The 12,675-nt window shown below is 47.4% G+C and overlaps 1 protein-coding gene across 5 annotated transcripts; it reads left to right on the top strand.

The window, feature by feature from the left end:
- The first annotated feature begins 2,954 nt into the window (after positions 1-2,954).
- On the top strand, positions 2,955-10,476 carry ART1 (ADP-ribosyltransferase 1). 5 transcript variants are annotated; one of them, XM_083499912.1, is made up of 5 exons: positions 2,955-3,106; positions 4,930-5,007; positions 5,682-6,417; positions 8,473-8,511; positions 8,613-10,476. In XM_083499912.1, exons 1-5 carry the CDS (start codon positions 3,056-3,058, stop codon positions 8,711-8,713), a joined length of 1,005 nt encoding a protein of 334 aa, XP_083356038.1. In that variant the 5' UTR covers positions 2,955-3,055; the 3' UTR covers positions 8,714-10,476. The 5 variants fall into 5 exon arrangements, with proteins under 5 accessions (XP_083356038.1, XP_083356040.1, XP_083356041.1 ...); XM_083499914.1 differs by having other exon boundaries at positions 2,956-3,034; XM_083499915.1 differs by having other exon boundaries at positions 2,956-3,058.
- Positions 10,477-12,675: the final 2,199 nt, after the last annotated feature.

The following is a 12,675-nucleotide window of genomic DNA, read 5'->3' as shown; positions in this document are numbered from 1 at the left end:
TATGGGTAGTGAGTACTCCTGTGGTCCGGTGATTCTTAGCCAATATGTTGGGAAAGTTGGGCCAAGCTACACGGCACAGATGATTTTATAGGGCTGGGTCAAAATGGGGGGCTCCGTTTCCTGAATGCTGATCCCACTCCTCCAGCAAGATTTCCCGGGTCACATAAACATGGGCAGGATCACTGTTCCTTTAGAGGAGAGACAAACGCCTCTCCTGATTAATCACCAGGCAGATGTAGCAAAAGCAATAATAAAACAAGCCCCGCAAGAGGGATAGTAACTTTGGACCCATCCCCTGTTATGTACTGAGCTTGGATCCTAGGAAAATAGGCAGGTAGGATCCCAGAATGCAACAACTTGATTGGCGTGCAGGAGCAGTCCAATCAGGCTCCAGGAGGGAAGCAGAGCTAGCCAATCACATGGGACCCATTGCGTAAATAAGGTATATAAAGCCAGAGGTTTTGGGGGGGAATTCATTCACTGTTTACAAGCTGCAGCAAAGAGCATGAAATCACTACACAACTCAGAGTATATTTCATCCCCACTTTCTCTTTACCCATGGTTTGATCCTGTCGTGTCTCAGTTGATTTCCCAGGCTCTGAGAGCTTTTCTCATTTCCTTGCAAATATTCGACCTTGCCTGCTGAATCAGATCTTATCAGATGCGCAAAAGATGCAAAGAGAGATTTTGCTTAACTGAGCTTCAGTTCAGTGTGTAAGATTGGATTTTCACAAGGCAACGGCAAGAAAAGCCTTTTGGACCTGGGGGAATTAATTGGGGAGCAAGACCATTCAAATAGGGGTGAAGAGAAAGTGTGGGTGAGCCCTTTGGGTGGCAAGCCAACTATTCCCAGAATTTGTTGAAGCCAAGTTCCAGCGTGTCAAATTCCTGCCCAGTGGCTTCACACTCGAGTCTCCCTTCAAAATTCTTCCTGGGTCTGGGCAGCTTCATTGTCCTGGGACAGCGTCCCTCAAGCTGGCTGGGGCTGGTGGAAGTCGTAGTCCTAAATATCTGGAGGGTACCGGCTTGGCTAAGGTTGTGCGTTACGGGGTGCAAGATTCCCCCAGGAGATGGTTCTTCGTTAAGACAATTTTTGTTAAAGATTTTCTTGGTTTACAAAAATACGTGCATTGTCTCTTTTTTTCAGGCTGTGTTTTCTACAGATCAGCTGCATTTGCTGTGGGATGTTAGTGTTAAGGTTGGGGAAGCAAAGAAGGGATGGCGAGAGGGGGTTGGCGTGGTGAAACCTATATTCTTTTAGCTGGTTAGCGTGTGGGGTTTTGTGTGAGCACCACTTCCCATGAGATTCTGAGGCTTACCTGGAGCCCTATGTCTTGTGACAGTTCATCACATCACCTGCTTTTAATTTATTTATCTGAAAATTTGCAATCCGCTCTTTCATTAAAAAAAAAAGAGGTGGCTAAGCAGACAAAATACAACAAAACGTACTGGTAATTTAAAACACTGGTAAATTCTGATTGGTTTAAAGAAAAATCCATACGGTGAAGGCCTGTACAGTTTTCAGAAGGTGTCTGAAGAAAGACAAGGATGTTTCTTGCTGAAGGTCTATTGGCAGGGAGTTCCACAGGACACAGCCTGCCATGTTAAAGGTTTGGTCCCTGGTGGAGGCCAAGTGAACCTCACGGGCTGCATGGGGAACCACCAGAAGCCCCCCGTCAGAGGATCTCAGCGATCAAGGATCTGCTGAGCTCTCTAGTTTGCCTGTCAGCCTCTAGCTCTTGTGTAATTAGGGGGTTGGCAGCCCAGGACTTCCACACTGCCCAGGTTTGTGCCCCAGAGGGGTCATCTTGGTGTTGTTAACACAGCAAAAATGAGTTATAAGCTCAAGCTGATTGGCCTCTGGTATGAGTGCTGCGGGTTGCCTTTGTTGGTGGGAGAGATCATCCTGTCTCACTGGTCAGTTACCCTTAAGCCGGGCAGCTCCCGGTCAACCCACAACAGTGACTGGAGGAGGAATGACCTCTGGGGGAAGTGCAGAGAGGAGAAACCCCCTGCCGCATCTGCAGCAGCACAATCAGACACCTCCATCTGCCCCAGCTGCAACAAAACATCTCTCTCCCCTATCGGTTTCTACAGCCACAGCAGACGCTGCAACTCTTCAGCAATTTGACTTCACCTGCAAGGCGCGCTCCTCCATTGTCTCCCGAGACAGACGGATGCCAACCAACTGGTTGATCCAGGACTTTCTCTCAACATGTTGACCCAGAAGGAGCCCCTGCCCTGTAGCGGAAGTGGGTGGCGCTGTGGTCTAAACCACTGAGCCTCTTGAGCTTGCTGATCGGAAGGTTGGTGGTTCGAATACCCGTTGCTCTGTCCCAGCTCCTGCGAACCTAGCAGTTTGAAAGTACATCAAAGTGCAAGTAGATAAATAGGTACCACTCCGGCGGGAAATGGTGTTTCCGTGCGCTCTGGCTTCTGCCACAGTGTCCTGTTGCACCAGTAGCGGTTTAGTCCTGATGGCCGCATGACCCGGAAAGCTGTCTGTGGACAAACGCCGACTCCCTCAGCCTGAAAGTGAGATGAGCACTGCAACCCCATAGTCACCTTTCACTGGACTTAACCATCCAGTGGTCCTTTACCTTTTACCCTGCCCTGTATTCAAGAGGGATGCCTGACTATATTATTTACCCTTGGTATTCAGCTCTGTTTTACTCAGGGTAGACCCCCCCCAAAATTAATGAAGTTCAGGTCCAATCATTTGCTCTGAGTAAAACGCTGTTGATTCTGCCAGGGATCCTTGAGCTAAGATTTCTGCATTGCCAGGGGCTGGACTAGATGACCCCCCATGTTACAGTTCTATGAATACCACCCAATGCACTCAACGCGAGCAAAATTGTTGGAGGGCTCTTGAATATTAATAGCTCAAGGGTGAGCAGCGCTGGCGGGGATTTCCAGTGGGTTCTATAAAAAGCCCCTTTGCCACCTGTCATGTCCAGAGAACGGCGTCCCACAGCTGAGAGGAGCCACCCGGGCGTGAGAAGCGGCTGCAGAGAGGGAACAGGGCCACAGATAAGTCTGACCATTTTATTTTCTGATGGTGAGAGAGAGAGAGAAGTCAAGGGATTGCTGCTTCTTTGAACCCAGTGTAAGAACTATTTCTTGCTCTTTGAAGCCGAGCTTCCGGCCTTGCAGCGGGTTGGGCTAGATGTCCTTGGGGTTCCTTCCAACTCTATAATTCTATGATTCATCCCTGCCCTGAACTCTGTAAAACTGGGTGGATGACGCTGCAGGTTATTTCAGATGAGCTGTTTACTGAGCCTTCATCCTGATACGTCTGCCCAATGCTCACATGGAAGTTAGATTATATCCAGATTTATTGATTTCTTACAGAGCATTTGTTCTGATTTCTTGGCAAGGCAGTTATAACGACCATGAGCATTCACTCTGCATTCATCTTGGGTTGCTTGCAGAATGTCTACCTGCCTTCTGGCGTGCCATTTGTTCATCTCAGTACATTTCCCCCATTGCTTTCCAAAGTGCAAAAAAAAAGAGAAGTGGATTTGTTGTTTTTCTGGTATGCACTTGAATCCCTCCTGCAGAATACTGAGCCCCGAGGCACCTCAGTCGGGAGCTGCAATTCTCTGCTTCTGAATTGTTTCCCTGCACACTTCTATTTGCATATGCTGTGGGTTAAACCACAGAGCCTAGGACTTGCTGATCAGAAGGTTGGCGGTTCGAATCCCTGCGACGGGGTGAGCTCCTGTTGCTCGGTCCCTGCTCCTGCCAACCAAGCAGTTTGAAAGCACGTCAAAGTGCAAGTAGATAAAGAGGTACCGCTCTGGCGGGAAGGTAAACGGCGTTTCCGTGCGCTGCTCTGGTTCGTCAGAAGTGGCTTAGTCATGCTGGCCACATGACCTGGAAGCTGTACGCCAGCTCCCTCGGCCAATAAAGTGAGATGAGTGCCGCAACCCCAGAGTCGGCCACAACTGGACCTAATGGTCAGGGGTCCCTTTACCTTTATTACAGAATAGAAATTCTAACCAATGACCCTGCTCTTTGGGGACATCATGTGGGCAAAATCTCTGAAGCCTTTCCTACCTAACTGCTTATACTGGGAGCAGATTGAGCAGCCTAGAATCACAGAGTTGCAGAGTTGGAAGGGATATCAAGGGTCATCTAGTCCAGCCCCCTGCAAGGCAGGAATCGCAGTTCAAGGATCCTTGACAGGTGGCAATCCTTAAAAAACACTTTTTTGGAGTCTGCTCCCAAAATGAACAGCAAAATGAACAGCACTTCAGCCACACTTCTGTACTTTCTTAGGCACGGATCTGAGAGGTTTCACTTTTGATCTGCCACTTTCACTGGGAAAATCTGCTGTTTACCACGGAATCGGAACAAATGCCAAACTGCAGAAAGCCCAGCTGACCTTTGTTATGATTCAGAAGGAAACAGTAGGTTTTCCTGGGGAAAGCAGCAAGGCAAAAGGAGAACCTCTCAGACCCAGGCCTAGGAAGTATGCTTTGAGCAGAAATGTGGATGAGATCTCAGAAAGTTATTCCTTTCTTCGGAATCTCCTTTCTTTGCCATTTGAATCCAGTAGCTCAGTTCCCACCCTCTGGAGCAGCAGAAACCAAGTTTGCTCCATGAAACAATCTGCCTGTTGCTTTTCCTCTCCTCCCTTGGCAATTGTGCTATATAAAGGACTGAAAATATTGGCTGCAATACCTCGACAGCCAAAGTTAACAAAACATACTTTCAGGCTTGTAATTTGGGGTGTGCCTTCCCCAACTTTGTGGTTTGAGAAGAAGGCAAAGTTTGTTTTTGTTTTGATGCAAATCAAAAGCTTGAACCTTACCTTGAATTCACCAGATCTGTGAACCCCCCAGGTCTGTTTTCAAGTGTCAAGACACGGCTGTGAGATATCCAGGCTGGAGAGAAAAACTTGCTTCTTTTGTTTTGTTTTCAAAGGAGAGGGCGGTGAAGATGGCCCCTTTCTCTGTGATCCTGCTGCTTCACCTGGTGGGAATATTCCCAGGAGACCTTCAGGTATGAAGAGGGTGCAAGCAGTGGGAATTAAAAATCAAGATACGCACACACTTCCACCCATCAGCCTCCTCAAGCCATCTCCTCGTGTATTCCTTACTGTGGTTATAAGTACTGCACCTATGGAAGCAATAGAATGAATAAAAACCGACTCTTCTTGGAAATAAAATATGATCCAGACCAAAAATATGGCTTCAAAGCTTTACTCACAGAACTTTCTTCAAAGCAGACTTAAAACAATAGTGATACATCCAAATAGTTGCATAAAATCATGTGCTTTTCAAGCCCGGGTTTAGCTCCTTAGAAATGTAAAATTACTCCAAACAGAACTGGAATCAAAACTCTTTCACTCCACACAGACTCCATTCCAGCCCGAGGCTGTTCCCTCCTAGAAAGAATCATCACTAGTACAACCTTTTGTTTTGGTGGTTTGAGAACAAAGACCACTCCCTCAAAATGGAGATTTGCAACTGGATATCTTACTCGTGTGGTCTAAAGTTAAACATCACGTGAGAGAGTAGCAGGGAGACATTCTCAGCTGATTATCAACCTGTTAGGTACCAGAGATATCTTACTTAGCTTCAATGGAATTTTCCATGTTCCCTTTAGCAATACACATAAGAGCTATTTTCCATTTTGATGTACAATTAAACAATTAACGTTTCTTTCTGCTCCAGGTCCTCTGTTTCCCCATCCAAAGGAGAGACCTCTTCCCCATCAAAGTGTCCCCACTCGACATGGCCTTGACCTCTTTCGATGACCAGTACAAGGGATGTGCGGAGCAGATGGAGGCTGAGCTGGCCGAGCTGAACCGCACGGAGTTCGCCCAAAACAGAGTCTACGCCGAGGCCTGGGAAGAGGCCTCCTCCCAGTGGGAGGGGAGGAAAACCCCTTTGCCCGCAGGGCTCAAGCCCGAGTATGTCATCGCCATCATGGCTTACACCATCCAAGGGCGCCTCCATAGGGATTTCAACGCAGCCGTGAGGGAAGCTGGGCGCACGAGAGACTCTTACCTCAACAACTTCAACTTCAAGACACTTCACTTCCTCCTGACCAGGGCCCTCCACGCCTTGGGGACCACCTCTCACCCCAGGTGCCAAAAGGTGTACCGCGGGGTGCGAAACGTCCGCTTCATCTCCGAGCGCCTCAAGGCAGTCCGCTTTGGACACTTCACGTCCTCGTCGCGGAAGAACGAGAGCGCCCTGCAGTTCGGCACGGACACCTTCTTCACCATCGAGACCTGCTATGGGGTCAACATCAAGAACTTCTCCTTCTTCCCCGGCGAGGAAGAGGTCCTCATCCCCCCCTTTGAGAAGTTCAAGGTGGCCAACTTCACCAAAGCCAAGGAGACGACTTACATCCAGCTTCTCTCCCTCGAAGACTCCAGCGTCCACAACTGCGTCTTTGTGAAAGGTAACAGTCCTGTTGCTGGGGAGCAACAGAGTTAAAAAAATAATAACCCCCTATATAGCACCCATAGATGTGCAAGGTCGCCACATTCTCCTTTCTATGTAATCCAAACAGCGCAGGTGGCTCAAGACAGCCAGCCAAGCTGCGTCTGGAACAAAAGGAAAATGGAAACCTCCAGGTCATTCAGCAAGCCAATCAAAAGGGAATGGGGATTTTGGATAGCAAATATCACAATCCTTGAGTGTCTGGATGTGTACAAACCTATTCAGATGATCCAGTCAAAATTTGGGGGAAGACCACAGCTGAACTCTACAATGTGCCAACCCTGGTGAAATTGCAGGGGGAGCATTTTGTCCTTAGCTATCCAATACTTTGGTTATCCCTCTCTTAGAGAGGCACTAAACATGTTATTATCTGCAATGTAGGGACCCCCCTGGCTCTGCGGGGTGGGGAAGAGGGACATACCGTATTTTTTTGCACCATAACACTCACTTTTTTCCTCCTAGAAAGTACGGGGAAATGTCTGTGCGTGTTATGGAGCGAATGCCTACGGGTGGCTGGGGGGATCTGCTGCAGTCGTGAGCAAAGGATCCATGGTTCCCCTTTCTTCCCTCCTCCGTGGCTCACTTTGAAACAGCAAAGCAGAAGAAGAGCCGCTGAGTGGGGAGGAGAGAGGGACAGAGAGCCTGCTTGCTTTAAAGGAGCAAAGCGGGAGAGGAGAGGAGCCGCTTACACTCGTGTAAGCGGCTCCTGACCGGTTGGCTCCTTTAAAGCAAGCAGGCTCTCTGTCCCTCTCCCCTCCCCACTCAGCTGGCTAAATAGCAGCAAAGTTTTTCAGCGAGCCGGGGAGGAGGGAGAGAAGCAGGGCCTACTTGCTTCTCCTCTTACACCCCTCTTCTGCATTATTAACAGCATCCTTCTCCACACCCCCCACGCGTGTTCCTTGTCCCTTGACTGCTTTTCCTTCCCTCCCCACTTAAAACGTGGTTACAAAGCATGGATCCACATGGATCCTCAGGATTTTTGCATTGGGCTACCTCAAACTCACCGTCAGATCACATGTCTGTGGCCACAGCATGAACCACAAAAATCATACATCCACTGTTTCGTTTAGAATATTTTTTTTCTTGTTTTCCTCCTCTAAAAACTATGTGCGTGTTATGGTCGGGTGCGTGTTATAGACCGAAAAATACGGTATTCTGTGTCCCAGTCTAAATTTCTTGAGCTGCTCAGTAATGGCACCCATGATGTTTTGTAATGTCAGTGTTTCCAGAAAGCAGGTAACTGTCCTTGTTTGGAGAACACTAGACCAGTGATTCCCAAATATTACCTAGCTGGGCTCTTAGAGGGAAGGAAGTGGCTGGGGGATGTGCTGGAGGTGAAAATGAACTATCAGACTTTGGCAAGCTGGTACCCCTGGATCAAGCTCGTGCATTTTGTTGACTTAATCAAACGAAACCATGCTAAATGGATTTTGCAAAACTGTGCAATTAATTGTTCCTGTTTTGCATTTTATTGTGTTGCTATCCTCCTTGGTGGGTTGTGCGAACCTCTGTTCTGAATAATTAAGGTGGACTCTCCTTCCTTGGAGGTTGTTAAGCAGAGGTCGGATGCCCCTCTCTCGGGGGATCTTTAGTCGAGATTCCTGCATTGCAGGGGGGCTGGACTAGATGACCCTGAGGAGTCCCTTTCAACTCTACAATGCTATGATTCTATGAATGACTTCCAAGTAGCCTTATTGTACAAGGACAATGGAGTTAGGACAAATCTGAGGAGCTGAAGGACCCTTTAACGGTCCTCCTCCAGCCTCAGCAGTTTTTTGTTTGTGTGTGTGTGTGTGTGTGTGTGTGTGTGTGTTTTCTCTTTAAGTATTTGCCCAGGACGATATCTACCTTTACCTCCCCACCCACATTTTATGATGTTATTTTAATGTATATCATGCTATGGCCCACGGCTAATGCAATAAAATTTATGTAATGACTGGGATACAGTCAAGAATAAAAAAATGCATTCATTGGAATGACTTGCTTATAACTATCTTTGTTTTGCTCTTTGCAGAGAAAAAGTGCAAGCCCCCAAGGTGCCGGACCAGTTCAGGTGAGGGAGTAGCTGATAATTCTCTTCCCCCACCCCCATCCCAGACACTCATGCTATTAAAAGCATGCTAAAGTCCCCTCCTTTTTTTCTTATATTGACAGGTGCAAGTCAGAGCCATCTCTCTGCCAGTGTCCAAATGTCCTTCTTTCTCTGGGGTTCCCTCTTCCTTGCTGGCACCCTGGGACCCCCAGACCTCCTCTGATCTCCAGGATCAAACCTCTGCCTCTCCGCCACCCTTCGCATAGTCCGCTCCTGGGGAAGCAAAACAGGAGCAAATCGAGTGCGGCTGAGAGCGAACGTTAGTCTTTGCTTGAGTTAAGAGGCAAGAGGTTCGGCGGCTGCAAACAAGCCGCTTTCTAAACCCAGAGTGTGTTGCTGGCAAGAGCTCCATGGCATCTCGCCCCATTATCCCTTTGCTGTTGCAGTAGCAATTTACGTACCGCAAATGGCGTTAACAGACCCTCCAATCACCCCTATTTTCCAGGAACAGTCTTGGATTTACAGCAGACGTCCCAGTTTATGATTTGATCCCGGAATGTCCCACTTTCCCTTTGTTGTTGTTTAGTCATTTAGTCGTGTCTGACTCTTCGTGACCCCCTGGACCAGAGCACGCCAGGCACTCCTGTCTTCCACTGCCTCCCGCAGTTTGGTCAAACTCATGCTGGTAGCTTCAAGAACACTGTCCCACCATCTCGTCCTCTGTCGTCCCCTTCTCCTTGTGCCCTCCATCTTTCCCAACATCAGGGTCTTTTCCAGGGAGCCTTCTCTTCTCATGAGGTGGCCAAAGTCTCAGCTTCAGGATCTATCCTTCCAGTGAGCATTCAGGGCTGATTTCCTTAAGAATGGAGAGGTTTGATCTTCTTGCAGTCCATGGGACTCCCAAGAGTCTCCTCCAGCACCATAATTCCAAATCATCCATTCTTCGGCGATCAGCCTTCTTTATGTTCCAGCTCTCACTTCCATACATCACTACTGGGAAAACCATAACTTTAACTATATGGACATTTTCGGCAAAGTGATGTCTCTGCTTTTTAAGATGCTGTCTAGCACTTTCCCTTAGGATGTCCCTATTCTCATTGGAGAAATGTTGGAGGGTATGGAGTCATGCGACCCCCGAGCCAAGGAGATAAGTAACTAGACAACCTTTGGAAGACATCTGGAGGCAGCCCTGTCTAGGGAAGATTTTTAATGCTTGATGTTTTATTGTGTTTTTTATATATGTTAGGAGCTGGGGTATAAATGTTATTATTATTATGGAACAGGGCATCCCTATTTTCATTAGAGAAATGTTGGACTCCATTCATTGGACTCCAGCTTCCATTGGGCCATGCTTGCTGGGGCTGATGGGAGTTGGAGTCCAACAAGATCCGGAGCTCACCAGGTTAGCCAAGAAGGGCTGGACTAGAGGACCTCTGGGGGACCCTTCCAACTCTACGATTCTATGATTCGAAGAGCCTGGCTGCTAGAGCAGAGCAAAGGAGGCCCACCTGGGCCACCTCCATTGGTCCCAGATGAATCTCCTGGGAAGGCCCCTGGCAGGACCAAAGGGCAATTCCCCACTTAACTCCTGTGTTTCGTGACTCTGCATTTGGACAAAACCAGCCTCCGGAGAATTGGCTAGTGGGGTGCCAAGCAAGACAGCCCCACGCGGGGTGTCTGATCCCAGCAACCCCAGCTGTAACCAGCAAGGCATCTATCTCAGGGTTCAGAAGGAGTCCTCCTTTCCCAGGGATGGCCATAGCTGGCCCAGCCCTGCAGCCTCAGGGCAGAAGGTTATGGACTCTCCTTCTCTGGAGGCTTTTAAGCAGAAGTTGGATGGCCACCTGCCAGGGAGGCCCCCCCCCCTTTAATGCTTTTTACTGATTTTCCAACACGACAAAAATGATACATTCCAAATAAAACACAAAAGAAACAACACATTTCCAAATAAACCAATATATACCACTATAGATACAAATCCTTAAAGAGACTTATGTTGTTTAAGTCTTTTTCCTGATTCACAAATTCTTAATTCCTCCACATGACTTCCAGCCTCTGCCCTGAGGGTTCATCCTCCCCCCCCCCCTTTTTTTGTTATCACTGCTTCTGTATGCCTTAGCTCCATTTCTTTCTTTCGTTTTGTCTCATGTATTCTTAGTCTGACTTGCAGCTTGCAGAGCTTGGTCAAAACATGTCCAGGTTTTCACTTGTGGACAATGTTTAATTAAATATCCTGTATATTTTTTTAAAAATTTTTTGTTAAATTTTGACAATACCAAATATAAAAAAGAAAAAATACAGGGACAAAGACAGAAAGGGTATAAAAACACCAAATACATACAAAATACAACAATACCAACATTAAGCACAAAAAATAATAAAAAGAAAAAACACATATAGGAAAAACACAAAAATTCCCTCTTTCTTAATTTTATATCTTAAATTCACATATTTTCCTGACTTCCTCACGCCCCCCATTCTTGTATCCCTTTTAAAAGTTGGTTCAGCAAATTCATAGCCCATTAATTTATCTGTTGTTGGTTTAGTCTTAAGTTTTACCTTATTGCTAGAGCCCCAGCATTTCATTTCAATGTCATCAACATTCAGCAATTTTACAATATTTCTGCAAATAGGTTTTAAGTTTCCCCCAGTCTTCTTCCACTGTGTCTTCTCCCTGGTCTCGGATTCTGCCAGTCATTAAATATCCTGTATAAATTCCCCAGGAACAGTACTGCCAGGGAGCCTTTAGCCACGATTCCTGCCTTGTGGGGGGGATGGACTAGATGACCCTCGGGTCCCCCTTCAAAACTCTACAATTCCAGGGAAAGGCACTTTTAATCACAGCTGCCTCCCTAAAACAACCCCTAGCTCACCATGACCCCCAAGGCATGGTCCCCTCTAGAACAGGGGGACCCTCCAGTGTTGAACCTACATTTCTGCGGTCCTGAATCTTGAACTCTCATGGGGACCCCTTTGCCACCAGCAATGATGTCTAGGTAACCACTGTTATCTTCTTCCGAGGGCTTGTTCCATCTCAGGCCACTAGATCTTTACAGCATCTGTGCCACAGACTCTCAAACTTTGGGATTGTTGAAATATACACAACAGAAAATCTATCCATTTGAGTCCCGCGACTTACCGTATTTTTCGCTCCATAAGACGCACTTTTTTCTTCCTAAAAAGTAAGGGGAAATGTCTGTGCATCTTATGGAGCGAGTGCGTGGTCCCTGGAGCCGAATTGCCCAGAGGCAAAAAGCAGATGATGCTTTTTTTTTTTTTTTTTTTTTTGAAAGAGGGAAGTGGGTGTTGAAACAAAGTGATCGGGGAGAGAGATAAGGGATGCTAGCAATAAAGGAGGCTGCCTGGGAGGAGGGAGGTAAAGACAGCAAACTTGCAAAGGGGGGACGGGACAGGAAGACTAAAGCTATAAGGAGAGGAAATAGAAGAAAAGGAGGAGCAAGAAACTGCTCCAGCTAAGGAAAAGACACTAAGGCAAACAAGGGGGAAGGAAGTGTTGAAACAGTTGATTGGTGGGATCGGAAGAGAGATAAGGGAAACTAGCGGGAGGGGGAAGGTAAAAGCCCCTGGATCCTCAGGATTTTTGCATTGGGTCACCCCAAATTCACCATCAGATCACATAGCATGTCCATAGCTACAGCCTGCAGCAAAAAAATCACACACCCACTGTTGCGTGGGGCCACAATGGTGCAAAAACATGGTTACAAAGCACGGATCCACATAGATCCTCAGGATTTTTGCATTGGGTCACCCCAAATCACATGTCTGTGGCCACAGCATGAAGCACAAAAATCATACATCCACTGTTTCATTCAGAATATTTGTTTTCCTCCTCTGAAAACTAGGTGCGTCTTATGGTCGGGTGCGTCTTATGGAGTGAAAAATAGGGGGGGTCTACAAGACCCAACAATTGTAAGCAATATGCCCTAAAGTCACTGCTGGGGTCCCTCCAGGGTTAGGAGCCCTGAAGCTGAACTATCATTGGTTTCAGACGAGATCTGCTCCTGGGAGCTTCCACGCCAGCTGAGCTTCTCACCACGAACATCTCCTTCTTGAATGGATTAAGTTTTCTCCATCCTCATCCAGCTTGCATGTTTGGACACTGGAGGTCAGGGAATTTGTCTACTGGGCCCCAGTGTTTCCTCTGCCTCTGACACTCCAGCGTCC

The sequence above is a fragment of the Podarcis liolepis genome (assembly GCF_965112155.1).
Source record: "Podarcis liolepis genome assembly, chromosome: 4".
NCBI classification, from domain to species: Eukaryota; Metazoa; Chordata; class Lepidosauria; order Squamata; family Lacertidae; genus Podarcis; species Podarcis liolepis.
This window is presented reverse-complemented; position numbering and strand designations above follow the sequence as displayed.

Bases quoted from the DNA above. Each gene is read 5' to 3' on its own strand.
- ART1 (XM_083499912.1), top strand. From the start codon at position 3,056: ATGGTGAGAGAGAGAGAGAAGTCAAGGGATTGCTGCTTCTTTGAACCC. The intron at 3,107-4,929 runs GTAAGAACTATT...TTGTTTTCAAAG, and splicing joins GCTGCTTCTTTGAACCCAGT to GAGAGGGCGGTGAAGATGGC. The intron at 6,418-8,472 runs GTAACAGTCCTG...TGCTCTTTGCAG, and splicing joins CAACTGCGTCTTTGTGAAAG to AGAAAAAGTGCAAGCCCCCA.